The 20,099-nt window shown below is 45.6% G+C and overlaps 1 protein-coding gene across 1 annotated transcript in view; it reads right to left on the reverse strand.

Annotated features, from left to right (window-relative positions):
* The window catches only part of LOC311134493 (signal-induced proliferation-associated 1-like protein 2), a gene marked incomplete at both ends in the record, with an annotated part of 247,625 nt that overhangs the window by 159,403 nt on the left and 68,123 nt on the right, over window positions 1-20,099 (reverse strand). Inside the window, 2 exon segments of the mRNA XM_084168193.1 lie at window positions 1,051-1,325; window positions 17,011-17,587. Coding sequence (XP_084024319.1) covers window positions 1,051-1,325; window positions 17,011-17,587 — 852 coding nt within the window.

Raw genomic sequence — 20,099 nt, forward strand, 5'->3', positions numbered from 1 at the left:
TCTCCGTCTGTCTCCTATAACACAACACAGATGGACCTCTCCGTCTGTCTCCTATAACACAACACAGATGGACCTCTCCGTCTGTTTCCTATAACACAACACAGTTGGACCTCTCCTTCTGTCTCCTATAACACAACACAGATGGACCTCTCCGTCTGTCTCCTATAACACAACACAGATGGACATCTCTGTCTGTCTCCTATAACACAACACAGATGGACCTCTCCGTCTGTCTCCTATAACACAACACAGATGGACCTCACCGTCTGTCTCCTATAACACAACACAGTTGGACCTCTCCGTCTGTTTCCTATAACACAACACAGATGGACCTCACCGTCTGTCTCCTATAACACAACACAGATGGACCTCACCGTCTGTCTCCTATAACACAACACAGATGGACCTCTCCGTCTGTTTCCTATAACACAACACAGTTGGACCTCTCCTTCTGTCTCCTATAACACAACACAGATGACCTCTCCGTCTGTCTCCTATAACACAACACAGATGGACATCTCCGTCTGTCTCCTATAACACAACACAGATGGACCTCACCGTCTGTCTCCTATAACACAACACAGTTGGACCTCTCCGTCTGTATCCTATAACACAACACAGATGGACCTCTCCTTCTGTCTCCAATAGCACAACACAGATGGACCTCTCCTTCTGTCTCCTACAACACAACACAGATATATTATGCTATTGTGCTTTCTGTCTCTTGTGAGATCACTAGAGCTGTTGCAGCATGGATATTACCATCAGATGTGTCACACTAACCTCAGACAAGGAGTAGAAACCTGAGTCAAAGCTTTTCTGCCCATCAGCCACATTAAAGTCAAAAGAGAAACACATTTAGTTTCAATAAGTCATTGGGGGAGGGGAGGGTAGAGTATGAGGGGTCAGCAGTGTAAGAGGTCAGTGGTTAGAGGTCAATGTTAAGGGTTAATGATGACCACCTTGACAGTGATGGAAAGTTAGGGGTTATATATTAGGGTGATAGGTTAGAGGTCAGGGTCAGGGTTTTGTTCAGGGGTTAAAGGTTACCTGCGTGGTGCTCCATCGTCATGCGGTTGGATGATGACCACCTTGACGGTGATGGAGGTTCTCAGCAGGTCGATCATCTGTTCGTGGGACAGCGTTGCTACGGCAACCTTACAGATCTCCACCAATCGGCTGCCCTGGCGAAGCCCCGCCTTCCAAGCGAACCCGAAGGCCTCGACGTCGGCCACGATGCCCTCGAAGTTGACGTGGAAACCCAGCTGGCACAGAGCGTTCCGACGCAGCGTCATCTCAGACGTCTCACAGCCACGCGTCACTATCTGGAGAGAGGTGAAGAGAGAGTGTGTGAGGAATGCAGCGAGTGTCAAAGCCCCTTACTGGTCATGTTGCAGGACAATTGTTCATATCTGGCTCAAAGGAACAAGGAAGAGAAACTTGTTATCAGTAGTAACAGAGAGAGAGAGACTGAATAAAGAGGGGATAAGAGTTGAAGCATAGAAACTCTGTATCATGTAATAATATAATATAATATGCCATTTATCCAAAGCGACTTACAGTTATGTACATAAAGCAACGCACACACTTTTAAAGACACTTTCACACGGAAGTAAATATGAGGTGCAACAGATATAGCCTCAGAGATGGAGAGAGAGGGGCACGTTACATTTTACATGTACATTTTAGTCATTTAGCAGACGCTCTTATCCAGAGCGACTTACAGTTAGTGAGTGCATACATTTTTCATTAGAGAGCAAATAGATATAAACTCAGAGATGGAGAGAGAGAGAGGCACGTTACAGAGCAAATAGATATCAACTCAGAGACACCAGTGGCGACCCGTCATTGAGCCCCACCTGTTTAGCTATATAAAAAAAATATATATATATAATTATAATTTTGTTGCCCGTTTTGCATGTTATTTTGGCATTAATCAAAAAATCATTGAATTAATAAAGCCGCATACAAACATGGTCTCTTTTTTTGCTTTCTTGAGTAAGGCAGCTCCAAAATGCAGGTGTTTCAGCCTAGCTCAGAGCTTTCTGTGGTGGTGTTTCAGCCTAGCTCAGTGCTTTCTGTGGTGGTGGGGCAGCCAGTGGAAAATACAGAGCGTAGGGGTTGGTAATCTTCTCTAGTTGCGCTGTGATTGGCTCAGTGTTCTGTCACTACGTCACCGCAGAATCTACAGGGAGAGCAAAGCAGTTCAAGCCCCTTTGGGTGCTGCCATAGAGTTACATTAGAAGTGCCCATCCAAGAAGACTCAAGGTCATTGGCCACAGATAAAATTACGTCAAATCACGTTATATCTACCGTAGCTTTGATTGGACTGATAATGTCAACATCATACTTTCAAAATGTTAGCTAGCAAGCTAGCAGTCATCATCATGAATCAAGTCGACAATCTCCTGGCAAATCCTTTTCAGTTCTTGTCATATGAAGAGAAATAATGAAGAGAAATTACAGATAAAACGTATCGGTGCTCATCGGCCATTGGACATAAACATTACACAACAAGTTGGAAATCGCAAATTCAACAATGAGTGGTTTGGAAGGAATCAGTGGCTAACTGCAAGCATTGCAAAGCAATAACCAGCCTGCTATTCAGTGGAGAGGGTGTGTGGTCCAAGTCTGGGATTAAGGGTCTCTTTTCCAAGCTTAAAAGGATAAACATTCACATGCAACACCATCGGACAGAAAGGGTTCAATACACTGGCCATGCGTTCAAAACAACTGGAAACAAAGAACTGGGAAATCTCAGACTTCAGTGAGTTCAAGACAACTGGGAACTAAGAAAAAAACGAGCTCCGACTGTGAAAATATGCTTTGAACGGTCATCCAACTCGGAATTCCAAGTCGGGAACATTCTAGAGCTCCGACCTGAAGATCACTGACGTCATGATATTGTTTTTTTCAGAGTTTCCAGTTGTCTTGAAAGCACCATAACTCCAGAGAATGCCAGACTTTGATGACAAAGTGTGATGACAACATTTGCCCATGAAGGACCGCCGCGCCAACTTCCTGTTCAAGTGAGCACAGCACAACAAGGTGAGTCCACAAATGTATTGTATGCTGCTGCATAAATGATGTAATATGCCAGGGAGATATGTATACTGTAGCTAAGAAAGTAATACTAAGTGTATGTTGTGTAGTAAGCTGTTAGTAGCCCATGTGCCTCACCCTAATAATTTGGTCCATTTTCCCCTCTTAATTTAGCCTACTGTTCTGACTTGGTGGTGCACATGTAGCCTATAGCCTGTTTTAGAGAAATGTAATCATCGAATATTGTAAGAGCTTTCATTGTCTGCTTATATGCCCCCTTTATTTATCCTACGGTTCTGACTTGGTGTACAGGGAGGACACTGTAAGATCGGCCCATGTTCTGAATTCTGTTGTTGTACATTTCAAAAGTGCTGAACAAATAGTTATATTGACTACGTCCGTACTAGCTCGCTCATTAATGTCTTAATCTAAATTATGGATTGCCTCTTATCCGCTCGTCGTCCCCTTATGCCGTAGTTTGTACATCTCAATTGTCAGTAGAAACCACATTTGTTTAAGCAAGTCAGCCATATCAGCAATGTTTTTTTAAAAGGCAGTAAATGAGGTTGAATGAACTTTTTCACTGCCAGACAAGGCTCCTCTGATAGCCAGGTGTAGCGGTGGTAAGGTGTTGGGACTGCTGTTGGGACTCTGCTGTTGGGACAGCTTTATGGAGGCCCTAACAGTTTATGGGCAGAGTTTGTCACCGTTATAGTGCAATTAATGTATTGGTTTAGTGTTGTGTTGTGTAGTGGCTTTGCTGGCATGGATCTAAAAACATTTTGTGGAGTTTTCCCAACCAAGATTTACATGTTAAAATTGCCACTGAGAGACACACACAGAAAGAAGGGAGGATGACAGCGAGGTGGGAGTCGGGGACGAAGAGTGATGGGGAAAGAAAAGAGAGAGATAAAGGACAAAGGATGCTTTAGAAGAAGAAGAAGAAGAAGAAGAAGAAGAAGAAGAAGAAGAAGAAGAAGAAGAAGAAGAAGAAGAAGAAGAAGAAGAAGAAGAAGAAGAAGAAGAAGAAGAAGAAGAAGAAGAAGAAGAAGAAGAAGAAGAAGAAGAAGTTGATTTGTTTATTAAGATCCCCATTAGCGTTTGCAGAAGCACCAGCTACTCTCTCTGGGGTCCAGAACACAAAACACAAAACATGACAAGCAACAAAACACTGATACACTGATAGACGAGAACAGTCATACACATTTACACTGAACAAGTACAACTACAAAATAATACAATCAATACAACAACGACAACATCATGTGTGTTAGTGTCTCCTCACAGTCACCACCGTTCCATGAGTTGTTGAGTAATTGGAGATGGAAGGGAGTTCCATGCGATCATGGCTCTGTATAAAAATGTTTTTTTGTTGTTGTAGAGTTCCCTGTTATGTTTCTCCTCCACTGAGGAGGAGGACTTTAGCAGCCATAACAACACTCACCCTAAAACGATCAGAGGTTTCAGAGGCTGAGAGTCACACTCACTCCAATCTGCCTAAATCACTGCAGATTAGTGGTGGCTGGTGGGTCAAACTATCCTGCCGACATTCCAAACAGAGAGCGTGTAGATCTGCTCTCGTGGGATTAGTAGGAACACAACTGATTAACTGACACAGGTCTGAGGCACTGCATCTCAGTGCTAGAGACGTCACTACAGACCCTGGTTCGATTCCAGGCTGTATCACAATCCGGCCGTGATCGGGAGTCCCATAGGGCGGCGCACAATTGGCTCAGCGTCGTCCGGGTTTGGCCGGTGTAGGCCGTCATTGTAAATAATCATTTGTTCTTAAGTGACTTGCCTAGTTAAATAAAGGTTAAATAAAAAATAAATACAATAAAAAGGTGGAGATAGTTGTTTATCTCTGGTTTGTTTTGTTTACCAGTCTGTGATGGACTCAATCTGTTGTTTGTTCACCACTCTGTGTTAGATAGATTTAATCCAGAAGCTCTCTGGTGAGATGACATACAATCTGAACAATCACCACCAGTTCATCAAGAGCTGGGCTGAACCACTAGTTCATCAAGAGTTGGGCTGAACCACTAGTTCATCAAGAGCTGGGCTGAAACACTAGTTCATCAAGAGCTGGGCTGAAACACTAGTTCATCAAGTTGGGATGAAACACTATTTCATCAAGAGCTGGGCTGAAACACTACGTCATCAGGGGCTGAACCACTAGTTCATCAAGAGCTGGGCTGAACCACCAGTTCATCAAAGGGGATGGACTGAACCAGCTCTTGATGAACTAGTGGTTCATCCCAAATACTTAATAAACTAGTGGTTCAGCCCAAATACTTAATAAACTAGTGGTTTAGCCCAAATACTTAATAAACTAGTGGTTCAGGCCAAATACTTAATAAACTAGTGGTTCAGCCCAAATACTTAATAAACTAGTGGTTCAGCCCAAATACTTAATAAACTAGTGGTTCAGCCCAAATACTTAATAAACTAGTGGTTCAGGCCTGCTCTTGATCAAGTGGTTCATCCCAGCTCTTGATGAACTAGTGGTTCAGCCCCCGATGAAATAGCAATTCAGCCCAGCTCTTTATGAACAAGTGGTTGAGCCCCTGATTAACTGGTGGTTAAGACCAGCTCTTGATTAACTAGTGGTTCAGCCCAGCTCTTGATGCACTAGTGCTTCAGCCCCGGATGAACTAGTGGTTCAGCCCAGCTGTTGATGCACTAATGCTTCAGCCCCTGATGAACTAGTGGTTCAGCCCAACTCTTGATGAAAGTGTGGTTCACCCAAGCTCTTGATGAACTAGTGGTTCATCCCAGCTCTTGATGAACTTGTGGTTCAGCCCCTGATGAACTAATGGTTCAGCCCAGCCCTTGATGAACTAGGGGTTCAGTCCATCCCCTGATGAACTAGTGGTTCATCCTAGCTCTTGATAAACTAGTGGTTCAGCCCCTGATGAACTAGTTGTTCAGCCCAGCTCTTGATTAACTAATGGTTCAGCCCAGCTCTTGATGAACTAGTGGTTCAGCCCGTGATTAATTAGTTGTTCAGTCTAGCCCCTGATGAACTAGTGGTTCAGCCCACTTCTTTATGAACTGATGGTTCAGCCCAGCTCTTGATGAATTTAGAAAGTAGAGGACTATAGAGAATGGATCATAGGACTTTAAAGGACTGTAGAGGAATATAGAGGATTATAGAGGACTATAAAGCATGGATCAGAGATCAATAGAGGACTATAGAGGACTGTAGAGGACTCTAAAAGATAGTAGAGGATGGTAGAGGACAATATAGGACTATAGAGGACTATAGAGGACTGTAGAGGACTATAGAGGTATGTAGAGGACTTTATATGATGGATCAGATGACTATAGAGGACTGTAGATGACTATAGAGGACTGTAGAGGACTTTAGAGGTTGGATCAGGGGACTATAGAGGACTGTAGTGGACTAGAGATGACTATAAAGGATGGATCAAAGGACTATAGAGGACTATAGAGGATGGATCAAAGAACTATAGAGGACTATAAAGCATGGATCAGAGATCAATAGAGGACTATAGAGGACTGTAGCAGATTATAGAGTAATAGAGGACTATAGAGGACTGTAGAGAATGGATCAAAGGACTGTAGAGGACTATAGATGGATCAAAGGACTATAGAGGACTATAGAGGACTATAAAGGATGGATGAGAGGACTAAAGAGGACTATAAAGGACTATAGAGGATGGATTAAAGGACTATATAGGAATATTGAGGATGGAATAAAGGACTATAAAGGTCTATAGAGGACTATAAAGGATATATCAGAGGACTATAGAGGAATGTAGTGGACTATAGAGGACTATAGAGTCTTATAGAGGACTGTAGAGGATGGATCAAATGACTATAGAGGAGTATAGAGGACTATAGAGGACTGTAGAGGACTTTGGAGGACTATAGAGTATTATAGAGGACTATAGAGGATGGATCAGAGGACTATAGAGAATGTTAGAGGACTATAGAGGAATATAAAATACTGTAGAGGACTATAGAGGACTATAGATGACTGTAGAGGACTAGAGAGGACTATAGAAGATGGATCAAAGGACTATAGAGGACTATAGAGGACTATAAAGGACTATAGATGTCTTTAGAGGACTGTAGAGGACTATAGAATACTATAGAGGACTATAAAGGATGGATCGGTGGTCTATAGAGAACTATAGAGGTCTGTAGTGGATTACAGAGGTCTATACAAAACTATAGAGGACTATAGAGGACTGTAGAGGACTGTAGAGGCTGGATCAATGGACTATATAGGACTATAAAGGATGGATCAGAGGTCTATAGAGGTCTATAGAGGTCTATAGAGGACTATAGAGGACTATAGAGGACTAGAGGTATTTAGAGGACTGTAGAGGACTATAGAAGACTATAGAGGATGGATCAAGGGACTATAGAGGACTATAGAGGACTATAGAGGATGGATCAAGGGACTATAGAGGACTATATAATACTATAGAGGACTATAGAGGACTATATAATACTGTAGAGGCCTATAGAGGTATTTACAGGACTATAGAGGACTATAGAGGACTATTGAATACTATAGAGGACTATAGAGGTATTTAGAGGACTATAGAGGACTATAGAGGACTATATAAGACTATATAGGATGGATCAAGGGACTATAGAGGACTATAGAAGACTATAGAGGATGGATCAAGGGACTATAATGGACTATAGAAGACTATAGAGGACTATAGAATATTATAGAGGACTATAGAGGATGGATCAGAGTGATATGCTGGCATACTGAAATAGGGCATAGAGCAGGGAGTTGTTTTATTCTCATGGAGTAAATCTCTGTGAAGCTAAACTCTAGCCTTACTAAATCACAATCAGCTCTGAAGGCTGACAGATAATCCATCATACACCTAGACATTAATGGGTCTCTGAGCAGTAAGATCTCTGTGGGTGGAGTATTCCAATAACATAACTAAAGCATCCTGCTGGTTGATGGCTCCCCTTACTGTCACATTATGGATTAGATAGGGGAGGCAGAAATGAACCATCTCAACTACAGCTTCATGTGAATAAAGTAATATTGTAGACTATATAAAAAAATACACATACATTACAGTTTGCACAAACGCTCCAAAACAGTGACGTTAATGGGAACAACATGCAGATGGTCAGATGACGCAGATGCTAAGCTACAGGACTGTTTTGCTAGCACAGAATGTAATATGTTCCTGGATTCTTCCGATAGCATTGAGGAGTACACCACATCAGTCACTGGCTTCATCAATAAGTGCATCGATGACGTCGTCCCCACAGTGACCGTACGTACATACCCCAACCAGAAGCCATGGATTACAGGCAACATCAGCACTGAGCTAAAGGGTAGAGCTGCCGCTTTCAAGGAGCAGGACTCTAACCCGGACGCTTATAAGAAATCCCGCTATGCCCTCCGACGAACCATCAAACAGGCAAAGAGTCAATACAGGACTAAGATTTAATCGTACTACACCGGCTCTGATGCTCGTCAGATGTGGCAGGGCTTGAAAACTATTACAGACTACAAAGGGAAGCACAGCCGCGAGCTTCCCAGTGACAAAAGCCTACCAGACGAGCTAAACCACTTCTATGCTCGCTTCGAGGCAAGCAACACTGAAGCATGCATGAGAGCACCAGCTGTTCCGGATGACTATGTGATCACGCTCTCCGTAGCCGATGTGAGTAAGACTTTTAAGCAGGTCAACATTCACAAGGCCGCAGGGCCAGACGGATTACCAGGACGTGTACTCCGATCATGTGCTGACCAACTGGCAAGTGTCTTCACTGACATTTTCAACATGTCCCTGACTGAGTCTGTAATACCAACATGTTTCAAGGAGACCACCATAGTCCCTGAGCTCAAGGACACTAAGATAACCTGTCTAAATGACTACCGACCCGTAGCACTGACGTCTGTAGCCATGAAGTGCTTTGAAAGGCTGGTCATGGCTCACATCAACACCATTATCCGAGAAACCCAAGACCCACTCCAATTTGAATACCGCCCCAACAGATCCACAGATGATGCAATCTCTATTGCACTCCACACTGCCCTTTCCCACCTGGACAAGAGGAACACCTACGTGAGAATGCTATTTATTGACTACAGCTCAGCGTTCAACACCATATTGCCCTCAACGCTCATCACTAAGCTAAGGATCCTGGGACTAAACACCTCCCTCTGCAACTGGATCCTGGATTTACTGACGGGCCGCCCCCAGGTGGTAAGGGTAGGTAACAACATATCTGCCACGCTGATCCTCAACACGGGGGCCCCTCAGGGGTGTGTGCTCAGTCCCCTCCTGTACTCTCTGTTCACCCATGACTGCATGGCCAGGCACGACTCCAAAACCATCATTAAGTTTGCCGACGACACAACAGTGGTAGGCCTGATCACCGACAACGATGAGACAGCCTATAGGGAGGAGGTCAGAGACATGGCCATGTGGTGCCAGGATAACAACCTCTCCCTCAACGTGACCAAGACAAAGGAGATGATTGTGGACTACAGAGAAAAAAAGAGGACTGAGCACACCCCCATTCTCATCGACGGGGCTGTAGTGGAACAGGTTGAGAGTTCCTTGGTGTCCACATCACCAATGAACTATCATGGTCCAAATACACGAAGACAGTCGTGAAGAGGGCACGACAAAGCCTATTCCTCCTCAGGAAACTGAAAAGATTTGGCATGGGTCCTCAGATCCTCAAAAAGTTCTACAGCTGCACCATCGAGAGCATCCTGACTGGTTGCATCACCGCCTGGTATGGCAACTGCTCGTCCTCCGAACGCAAGGCACTACAGAGGGTAGTGCGTACGGCCCAGTACATCACTGGGGCCAAGCTTCCTGCCGTCCAGGACGTCTATACCAGGCGGTGTCAGAGGAAGGCCCTCAAAATTGTCAAAGACTCCAGCCACCCTAGTCATAGACTGTTCTCTCTGCTACCGCACGGCAAACAGTACCGGAGCGCCAAGTCTAGGTCCAAAAGGCTTCTCAACAGCTTCTACCCCCAAGCCATAAGACTCCTGAACAGCTAATCATGGCTACCCGGACTATTTGCACTGCCCCCCCACCCCCACCCCATTTTTTTACGCTGCTGCTACTCTTTTAATTATTTATGCATAGTCACTTTAACTCTACCCACATGTACATATTACCTCAAATACCTCAACTAGCCGGTGCCCCCGCAAATTGACTCTGCACCGGTATCCCCCTGTATATAGCCTCCCTACTGTTATTTTATTTTACTTCTGATCTTTTTTTCTCAACACTTTTCTGTTGTTGTTGTTTTATTTTACTTTTTTATTAAGAAATAAATGCATTGTTGGTTAAGGGCTGTAAGTAAGCATTTCACGGTAATGTGAAATACACCTGTTGTATTCGGCGCATGTGGCAAATAAAATTTGATTTGATTTGATCTGGTGTTACCATAGCTAATGAATGATCTGGTGTTACCATAGCTAATGAATGATCTGGTGTTACCATAGCTACTGAATGATCTGTTATTACCATAGCTAATTAATGATCTGGTGTTACCATGACTACTGAAAAATCTGTTATTACCATAGCTAATGAATGATCAGGTGTTACCATAGCTACTGAATGATCTGTTATTACCATAGCTAATGAATGATCTGGTGTTACCATAGCTACTGAATGATCTGGTGTTACCATAGCTAATTAATGATCTGGTGTTACCATAGCTAATGAACGATCTGGTGTTACCATAGCTACTGAATGATCTGGTGTTACCATAGCTACTGAATGATCTGGTGTTACCATAGCTAATGAAAGATCCGGTATTACCCAATGACTGTATATATTAAGGGGTATTACCATATCTAATTAAAATCCATTAGCATATCTAACGAGATAGTGATATTCCCTGGCTCATCATAAATGTTAATACATCCAGCTCTGTCCTTCTGGGTGCTGTGTATCTACAATCAATGACACTCTGGTTCCTCTGTTAATAGCCAAAGACCCTCCCATATTACCATGCTCAGCTGGGTTGCTATAAAAGATGGATCAGAGGACTATAGAGGGCTATATAGGACTGTAGAGGACTATAGAGGACTATAGAGAACTATAGAGGACTATAGAGGACTATAGAGGACTGTAGAGGACTATAGAGGACAATAGAGGACTATAGAGGACTAAAGAGGCCTGTAGAGGACTATAGAAGACAATAGAGGCCTGTAGAGGACTATAGAGGACAATAGAGGACTATAGAGGACTATAGAGGCCTGTATAGGACAATAGAGGCCTGTAGAGGACTATAGAGGACAATAGAGGACTATAGAGGACTATAGAGGACTATAGAGGACAATAGAGGACTATAGAGGACAATAGAGAACCATAGAGGACAATAGAGGACAATAGAGGACTATAGAGGACAATAGAGGACTATAGAGGACTATAGAGGACTATAGAGGACTGTAGAGGACTATAGAGGACAATAGAGGACAATATAGGACTATAGAGGACTATAGAGGACTGTAGAGGACTATAGAGGACAATATAGGACAATAGTGGACTATAGAGGACTGTAGAGGACTATAGAGGACAATATAGGACTATAGAGGACTATAGAGGACTGTAGAGGACTATAGAGGACAATAGAGGACTATAGAGGACTATAGAGGACTGTAGAGGACTATAGAGGACAATAGAGGACTGTAGAGGACTATAGAGGACTGTAGAGGATGGATCAAATGACTATAGAGGACTATAGAGGACTATAGAGGACTGTAGAGGACTGTAGAGGACTATAGAGGACTGTTGAGGACTATATAGGACTATAGAGGCTTATAGAGGACTATAGAGGACTGTAGAGGACTATAGAGGACTGTAGAGGATGGATCAAAGGACTATCCATATCCCTCAACTGGGTTACTGCAGCGACCTATTTTACAAGGGAGACCTGACCCAGGGCAGAATGACAGGAGGCAGGGATGACAGGTGGCAGGGTTGACAGGAGGCAGGGATGACAGGAGGCAGGGATGACAGGAGGCAGGGATGACAGGAGGCAGGGATGACAGGAGGCAGGGTTAACAGGAGGCAGGGATGACAGGAGGCAGTGTTGACAGGAGGCAGGGACGACAGGAGGCAGGGTTGACAGTTGGCAGGAACTGATCTAAAAGGATAGCCAAAGCTAAAGCCAGCTGCCTCAGTGTTGTGCTGCCTCAGTGTTGTGCTGCCTAAGTGTTGTACTGCCTCAGTGTTGTGCTGCCTAAGTGTTGTACTGCCTCAGTGTTGTGCTGCCTCAGTGTTGTGCTGCCTAAGTGTTGTACTGCCTCAGTGTTGTGCTGCCTCAGTGTTGTGCTGCCTAAGTGTTGTACTGCCTCAGTGTTGTGCTGCCTCAGTGTTGTGCTGCCTAAGTGTTGTACTGCCTCAGTGTTGTGCTGCCTCAGTGTTGTGCTGCCTAAGTGTTGTACTGCCTCAGTGTTGTGCTGCCTCAGTGTTGTACTGCCTAAGTGTTGTACTGCCTCAGTGTTGTGCTGCCTCAGTGTTGTGCTGCCTAAGTGTTGTACTGCCTCAGTGTTGTGCTGCCTCAGTGTTGTGCTGCCTAAGTGTTGTACTGCCTCAGTGTTGTACTGCCTCAGTGTTGTGCTGCCTAAGTGTTGTACTGCCTCAGTGTTGTACTGCCTCAGTGTTGTACTGCCTCAGTGTTGTGCTGCCTAAGTGTTGTACTGCCTCAGTGTTGTACTGCCTCAGTGTTGTGCTGCCTAAGTGTTGTACTGCCTCAGTGTTGTACTGCCTCAGTGTTGTGCTGCCTAAGTGTTGTACTGCCTCAGTGTTGTACTGCCTCAGTGTTGTGGGAACTGTGTTAACTGCAGAGCTGTTTTAACATGAAGAGGACAGAAGAGGACAGAGAAAAGGGAACTGTGTTAACTGCAGAGCTGTTTTAACATGAAGAGGACAGAAGAGGACAGAGAAAAGGGAACTGTGTTAACTGCAGAGCTGTTTTAACATGAAGAGGACAGAAGAGGACAGAGAAAAGGGAACTGTGTTAACTGCAGAGCTGTTTTAACATGAAGAGGACAGAAGAGGACAGAGAAAAGGGAACTGTGTTAACTGCAGAGCTGTTTTAACATGAAGAGGACAGAAGAGGACAGAGAAAAGGGAACTGTGTTAACTGCAGAGCTGTTTTAACATGAAGAGGACAGAAGAGGACAGAGAAAAGGGAACTGTGTTAACTGCAGAGCTGTTTTAACATGAAGAGGACAGAAGAGGACAGAGAAAAGGGAACTGTGTTAACTGCAGAGCTGTTTTAACATGAAGAGGACAGAAGAGGACAGAGAAAAGGGAACTGTGTTAACTGCAGAGCTGTTTTAACATGAAGAGGACAGAAGAGGACAGAGAAAAGGGAACTGTGTTAACTGCAGAGCTGTTTTAACATGAAGAGGACAGAAGAGGACAGAGAAAAGGGAACTGTGTTAACTGCACATCTGATTGGCTCGAACACATTATGAAGGAAAGAAATTCCACAAAGTAACTTATAAGAAGGCACACCTGTTAATTGAAATGCATTCCAGGTGACTACCTCATGAAGCTGGTTGAGAGAATGCCAAGAGTGTGCAAAGCTGTCATCAAGGCAAAGGGTGGCTATTTGAAGAATCTCAAATATAAAATATATTTTGATTTGTTTAACACTTTTTTGGTTACTACATGATTCCATATGTGTTATTTCATAGTTTTGATGTCTTCACTATTATTCTACAATGTAAAACATTTTAAAAATAAAGAAAAACTGTTGAATGAGTAGGTGTGTCCAAAATGTTGACTGGTAGTGTATTTGAATATGAAAATAATCGGAGTTTACACGTTTTTATATAATTGACGTTAAATGTAAAATAATGTCAAAATGTGTATATACAAAAATATTTTATAGAAATTATAAAATAGTTTGACAACACTGTTTGTAAGCTTTTAAATTATATCAATCCCAAACATTTATATTTTCCAGTGATTAATACATCTCATGGTCTCATGGTATGGTGGGGTATGCAAAATGGGTCAACTTTAAGAACCTTCATCTCTTAAATGTTTTGGCATTCAGGTCCAAAAAGTAACTTGCTAACCATTTCTTCCATGGGCAAACATGTATTGAACGTTTTGTGACCCAGCAGACCTACTGATGTCATTGACTGACCCATCGGGGAGGTAGGCCATCTGGGCTGGCACAGGAGAGGAGAGACCAAGGCTGGCACAGGAGAGGAGAGACCAAGGCTGGCACAGGAGAGGAGAGACCAAGACTGGCACAGGAGAGGCGAGACCAAGACTGGCACAGGAGAGGAGAGACCAAGGCTGGCACAGGAGAGGAGAGACCAAGGCTGGCACAGGAGAGGAGAGACCAAGGCTGGCACAGGAGAGAAGAGACCAAGGCTGGCACAGGAGAGAAGAGACCAAGGCTGGCACAGGAGAGAAGAGACCAAGGCTGGCACAGGAGAGAAGAGACCAAGGCTGGCACAGGAGAGAAGAGACCAAGGCTGGCACAGGAGACAAGAGACCAAGGCTGGCACAGGAGAGAAGAGACCAAGGCTGGCACAGGAGAGAAGAGACCAAGGCTGGCACAGGATAGGAGAGACCAAGGCTGGCACAGGAGAGAAGAGACCAAGGCTGGCACAGGAGAGAAGAGACCAAGGCTGGCACAGGAGAGGAGAGACCAAGGCTGGCACAGGAGAGGAGAGACCAAGACTGGCACAGGAGAGAAGAGACCAAGGCTGGCACAGGAGAGGAGAGACCAAGGCTGGCACAGGAGAGGAGAGCCCAAGGCTGGCACAGGAGAGAAGAGACCAAGGCTGGCACAGGAGAGAAGAGACCAAGGCTGGCACAGGAGAGGAGAGACCAAGGCTGGCACAGGAGAGAAGAGACCAAGGCTGGCACAGGAGAGGAGAGACCAAGGCTGGCACAGGAGAGGAGAGACCAAGGCTGGCACAGGAGAGGAGAGCCCAAGGCTGGCACAGGAGAGGAGAGCCCAAGGCTGGCACAGGAGAGGAGAGACCAAGGCTGGCACAGGAGAGGAGAGACCAAGGCTGGCACAGGAGAGGAGAGACCAAGGCTGGCACAGGAGAGAAGAGACCAAGGCTGGCACAGGAGAGAAGAGACCAAGGCTGGCACAGGAGAGGAGAGACCAAGGCTGGCACAGGAGAGGAGAGACCAAGGCTGGCACAGAAGAGGAGAGACCAAGACTGGCACAGAAGAGTAGAGACCAAGGCTGGCACAGAAGAAGAAAGACCAGGCTAGCTGTACATGTAAGGCCTACATCTGGGTTGTTGGGTTGGCATGAAGAAGCTTGGCCTGAATCTGGGTTGTTGGGTTGGCATGAAACAACACAGGACTCAATAGACTGGTGTAAAGGAATAAACAGGCAAGCTCTAAATGAGCCATTTGCTTGGCGTAGCTACAAGCACATCGATCACAATCAGAGGAAAAAACAAAACAACTACGGAAGGAAAGAAGGAGAAGAGAGGAAAGGAGAAAGAGAGGAAAGGAGTGAGAGAGGAAAGGAGGAGAAGAGAGGAAAGGAGAAAGAGAGGAAAGGAGGAGAAAGAGAGGAAAGGAGGAGAAGAGAGGAAAGGAGAAAGAGAGGAAAGGAGTGAGAGAGGGAAGGAGAAAGAGAGGAAAGGAGGAGAAACAGGGGAAAGGAGAAAGAGAGAGGAAAGGAGGAGAAGAGAGGAAAGGAGAATGAGAGGAAAGGAGAATGAGAGGCAAGGAGAAAGAGAGGAAATGAGGAGAAGAGAGGAAAGGAGAATGAGAGGAAAGGAGGAGAAGAGAGGAAAGGAGAATGAGAGGAAAGGAGAATGAGAGGCAAGGAGAAAGAGAGGAAATGAGGAGAAGAGAGGAAAGGAGAATGAGAGGAAAGGAGGAGAAGAGAGGAAAGGAGGAGAAGAGAGGAAAGGAGAATGAGAGGAAAGGAGGAGAAGAGAGGAAAGGAGAATGAGAGGAAAGGAGGAGCAGAGAGGAAAGGAGAATGAGAGGAAAGGAGGAGAAGAGAGGAAGCACAAGGTAAGCCTCTAACAGGAGGTGTTCAAACAGGATACACCTAGTGAGGACACGCACTGTTGACAACAGGTTCTGGTTCCATACAGTAAGAAGGTACAACCTAATCCTTCTTTCTAGTGCTGTTCTGCATCCCGCAGAATGACCAGACCCTTTCTTCTGATAGGATAAGGTTTGACTTCCTCTAAAGAGGGGTGAAGAGGTGGGGGCTGGCAGAGAATGGCTGGTTGGTTTGATGAAGCCAATTGGAAATAGACCAGACCCTTGATAGTGAAAATATATGGGTCTTTGTTTATCTAACTAATTCCTAATATCACTGAACTCCAAAGCAACTATGGTCAAACGTGAGATACCCCATTCATATTGAAACATGGAGACAGAAGAGGTAAGTGAACAATAATCCTAACCTGACCTCTAACCCTAACCCCTGACCCCTAACCCCTGACCCCTAACCTCTAACCCTAACCCCTGACCCCTAACCCCTGACCCCTAACCTCTAACCCTAACCCCTAACCCCTGACCTCTAACCCTAACCCCTGACCCCTAACCCCTGACCCCTAACCTCTAACCCTAACCCCTGACCCCTAACCCCTAACCCTAACCCTAACCCTAACCCCTGACCCCTAACCCCTGACCCCTAACCCCTGACCCCTAACCCCTAACCCCTGACCCCTAACCCCTAACCGCTAACCCCTGACCCCTAACCCCTGACCCCTAACCCCTGACCCCTAACCCCTAACCCCTGACCCCTAACCGCTAACCCCTAACCCCTAACCGCTAACCCCTAACCCCTAACCCCTGACCCCTAACCTCTAACCCCTAACCCCTAACACCTGACCCCTAACCCCTGACCCCTAACCCCTGACCCCTAACCTCTAACCTCTAACCCTAACCCCTAACCCCTAACCCCTGACCCCTAACCCCTAACCTCTAACCCTAACCCCTGACCCCTAACCCAGATTCTTACCTCTAGTCTCTGCACCATCTCTCGTATATCTTCTTCACATCCGTCCTGAACAGACAACACCACACACTCTCCTCTCTCGTAGAAGATCTTGATGCTAATAATCCCAGACGTCCATCCGATGACATCACGACAGGAACAGTTGAACACCACGTTCTTAGACTGCTCCTCTATTAAAACGATGAACTCGTTGGACACGCCCAAGAGACAGTCCACGTCTGCTGATTGGCCGAAGTCCCGTGCGGTGACGGACCAGGTGATGGCGCCGACGGAGAACAGGTGAGCGTCTTTACGAGGTTTGACCTTCTCTTTCTTCTTGGCTCCCAGTGTGATGAAACTGAACTTCACAGCCGAATCCATGGTTGCCGTGGATACGAAGTTCTCGGCCAGGTCGCGGAGGTACTCCTGGCGCGTTCTGGTCGCCATGGCGCGGAACTTCTCCGATTTGTGGGTGGCGTTCTCCCCATTGATGACCTTGGCCAATAGGAAGTCTCGGAACACGGCGGACTTGGGGAAGGTCACTGCCTTGGGGATCGGAGGGCCGAACAGAGGGACGTCTTTAGAACGAGAGACAGCAACGCTGTAGGGGGAGAGAGAAAGAGAGGATGGAGTTAATACTAATGTAGGGCGACACAGAAGACATGGGGGTAGGTCAGGGTCTTGGGGATGACAGTAGTAGATATATACAGTGAAATGTCTTCCCATGTCTTGGGGATGACAGTAGTAGATATATACAGTGACATGTCTTCCCATGTCTTGGGGATGACAGTAGTAGATATATACAGTGACATGTCTTCCCATGTCTTGGGGATGACAGTAGTAGATATATACAGTGACATGTCTTCCCATGTCTTGGGGATGACAGTAGTAGATATATACAGTGACATGTCTTCCCATGTCTTGGGGATGACAGTAGTAGATATATACAGTGACATGTCTTCCCATGTCTTGGGGATGACAGTAGTAGATATATACAGTGACATGTCTTCCCATGTCTTGGGGATGACAGTAGTAGTTATATACAGTGACATGTCTTCCCATGTCTTGGGGATGACAGCAGTAGTTATATACAGTGACATGTCTTCCCATGTCTTGGGGATGACAGTAGTAGATATATACAGTGACATGTCTTCCCATGTCTTGGGGATGACAGTAGTAGTTATATACAGTGACATGTCTTCCCATGTCTTGGGGATGACAGTAGTAGATATATACAGTGACATGTCTTCCCATGTCTTGGGGATGACAGTAGTAGATATATACAGTGACATGTCTTCCCATGTCTTGGGGATGACAGTAGTAGATATATACAGTGACATGTCTTCCCATGTCTTGGGGATGACAGCAGTAGATATATACAGTGACATGTCTTCCCATGTCTTGGGGATGACAGTAGTAGATATATACAGTGACATGTCTTCCCATGTCTTGGGGATGACAGTAGTAGTTATATACAGTGACATGTCTTCCCATGTCTTGGGGATGACAGTAGTAGATATATACAGTGACATGTCTTCCCATGTCTTGGGGATGACAGTAGTAGATATATACAGTGACCTATTCTAGTAATTTCCAAACATTACTGTGGAGTCGTGATAGCTCCTATTGTGACATTAAAAGTGACCTATCTTAGTGATTTCCAGACATTACTGTGGAGTCATGATGGCTCCTAGTGATTTCCAGACATTACTGTGAAGTCATGATGGCTCCTAGTGATTTCCAGACATTACTGTGGAGTCATGACATTAAAAACCTCATATTCTAGTGATATCCAGACATTACTATGGAGTCGTGATAGCTCCTAGTGATTTCCAGACATTACTTTGGAGTCGTCACATTAAAAACCTCCTATATTAGTGATTTCCAGACATTACTCTGGAGTCGTGACAATAAAAACAACTTATTCTAGCGATTCCAGACATTACTGTGGAGTAATGACATTAAAAACCTCCTATCCTAGTGGTTTCCATACATTAGTTGTGATGGGTCCTAGTGATTCCAGACAATACTGTGGAGTCATGATGGCTTCTAGTGATTTCCAGACATCACTGTGGAGTCTTGACAATAAAAACAACCTATCAAGGCGGGGGGAGGGGGGGGGGGGGGGGGGGGTACTGTCACGACTTCAGCCGAGGCTGCCTCCCCTCCTTGTTCGGGCAGGCTTCAGCGTTCATCGTCACCGGCTTACTAGCCACTGCCGCTCCATTATTCATCATTCCATTTGTCTTGTCTTGTCAATCACACACACCTGGTTCATATCCCCTCATTAGTCCGTGTATAAGTGTTCCCTCTGCCCCCTTGTCCTTGTGGGTGATTGTTTATTTGTGAGAGTAGTGTAGCTCGGTGGAGCTACTCGTACCATTTTGTTGCCAGGGTAGATATTTCCCCTGTGCCTGTTATTGTTGGAACTACCGTTACCTTGTATTGCCAGGGTAGATTTTTCCCTGTGCCTGTTTCGCTTGTCGCTATCCAGTGCTATTTGTGTACGGCGCAATAAACTCTGCATTCGGTGATTACCTTCCTGTGCCTGACTCCTTCTATCACACTCATCACAGAATCACCCACCCGCTACGGAGTCAGCGGGAGAAGAGCGCATGCCTTGAGTCGTGGCACGGATCCAGGAGCATTCCACGATGCTGGCCATTTTGGGGGAAGCGATGGATCGGGTTTGTCAGGTCGTCCAACGCCTGGAGAGGAGAGGACCCGATCTGTCGAGACCAGCTGGCCAACCGGATCCAGCCACCTACACCCCAGCACCCGGAGGGATCCAGATATCCTGACCACGGGCGTTTGACGGGACGGCGGTACTCTGGCAAGGATTCCTCTTCCAACTGGAGCTTTACTTCTCCAGCATCAGGCCGGCGCCATCGGAGCGGGAGAAGGTGTCCGTCCTCGTTTCCTGCCTCTCGGGGAAAGCCCTGGAGTGGGCCAACGCGGTTTGGAATGAAGGAGGAGCTGCGTTGGAGGACTACGGAGAGTTCGCTCGCCTCTTTCGGGCGGTCTTCGATCACCCACCCGAGGGTCGAGAGGCGGGCAAGCGGCTGGTCCACCTAAGGCAGGGGACGAGGACCGCGCAGGACTTCGTGTTGGAG

This window comes from Coregonus lavaretus (assembly GCF_964263955.1).
Source record: "Coregonus lavaretus genome assembly, chromosome: 1".
NCBI classification, from domain to species: Eukaryota; Metazoa; Chordata; class Actinopteri; order Salmoniformes; family Salmonidae; genus Coregonus; species Coregonus lavaretus.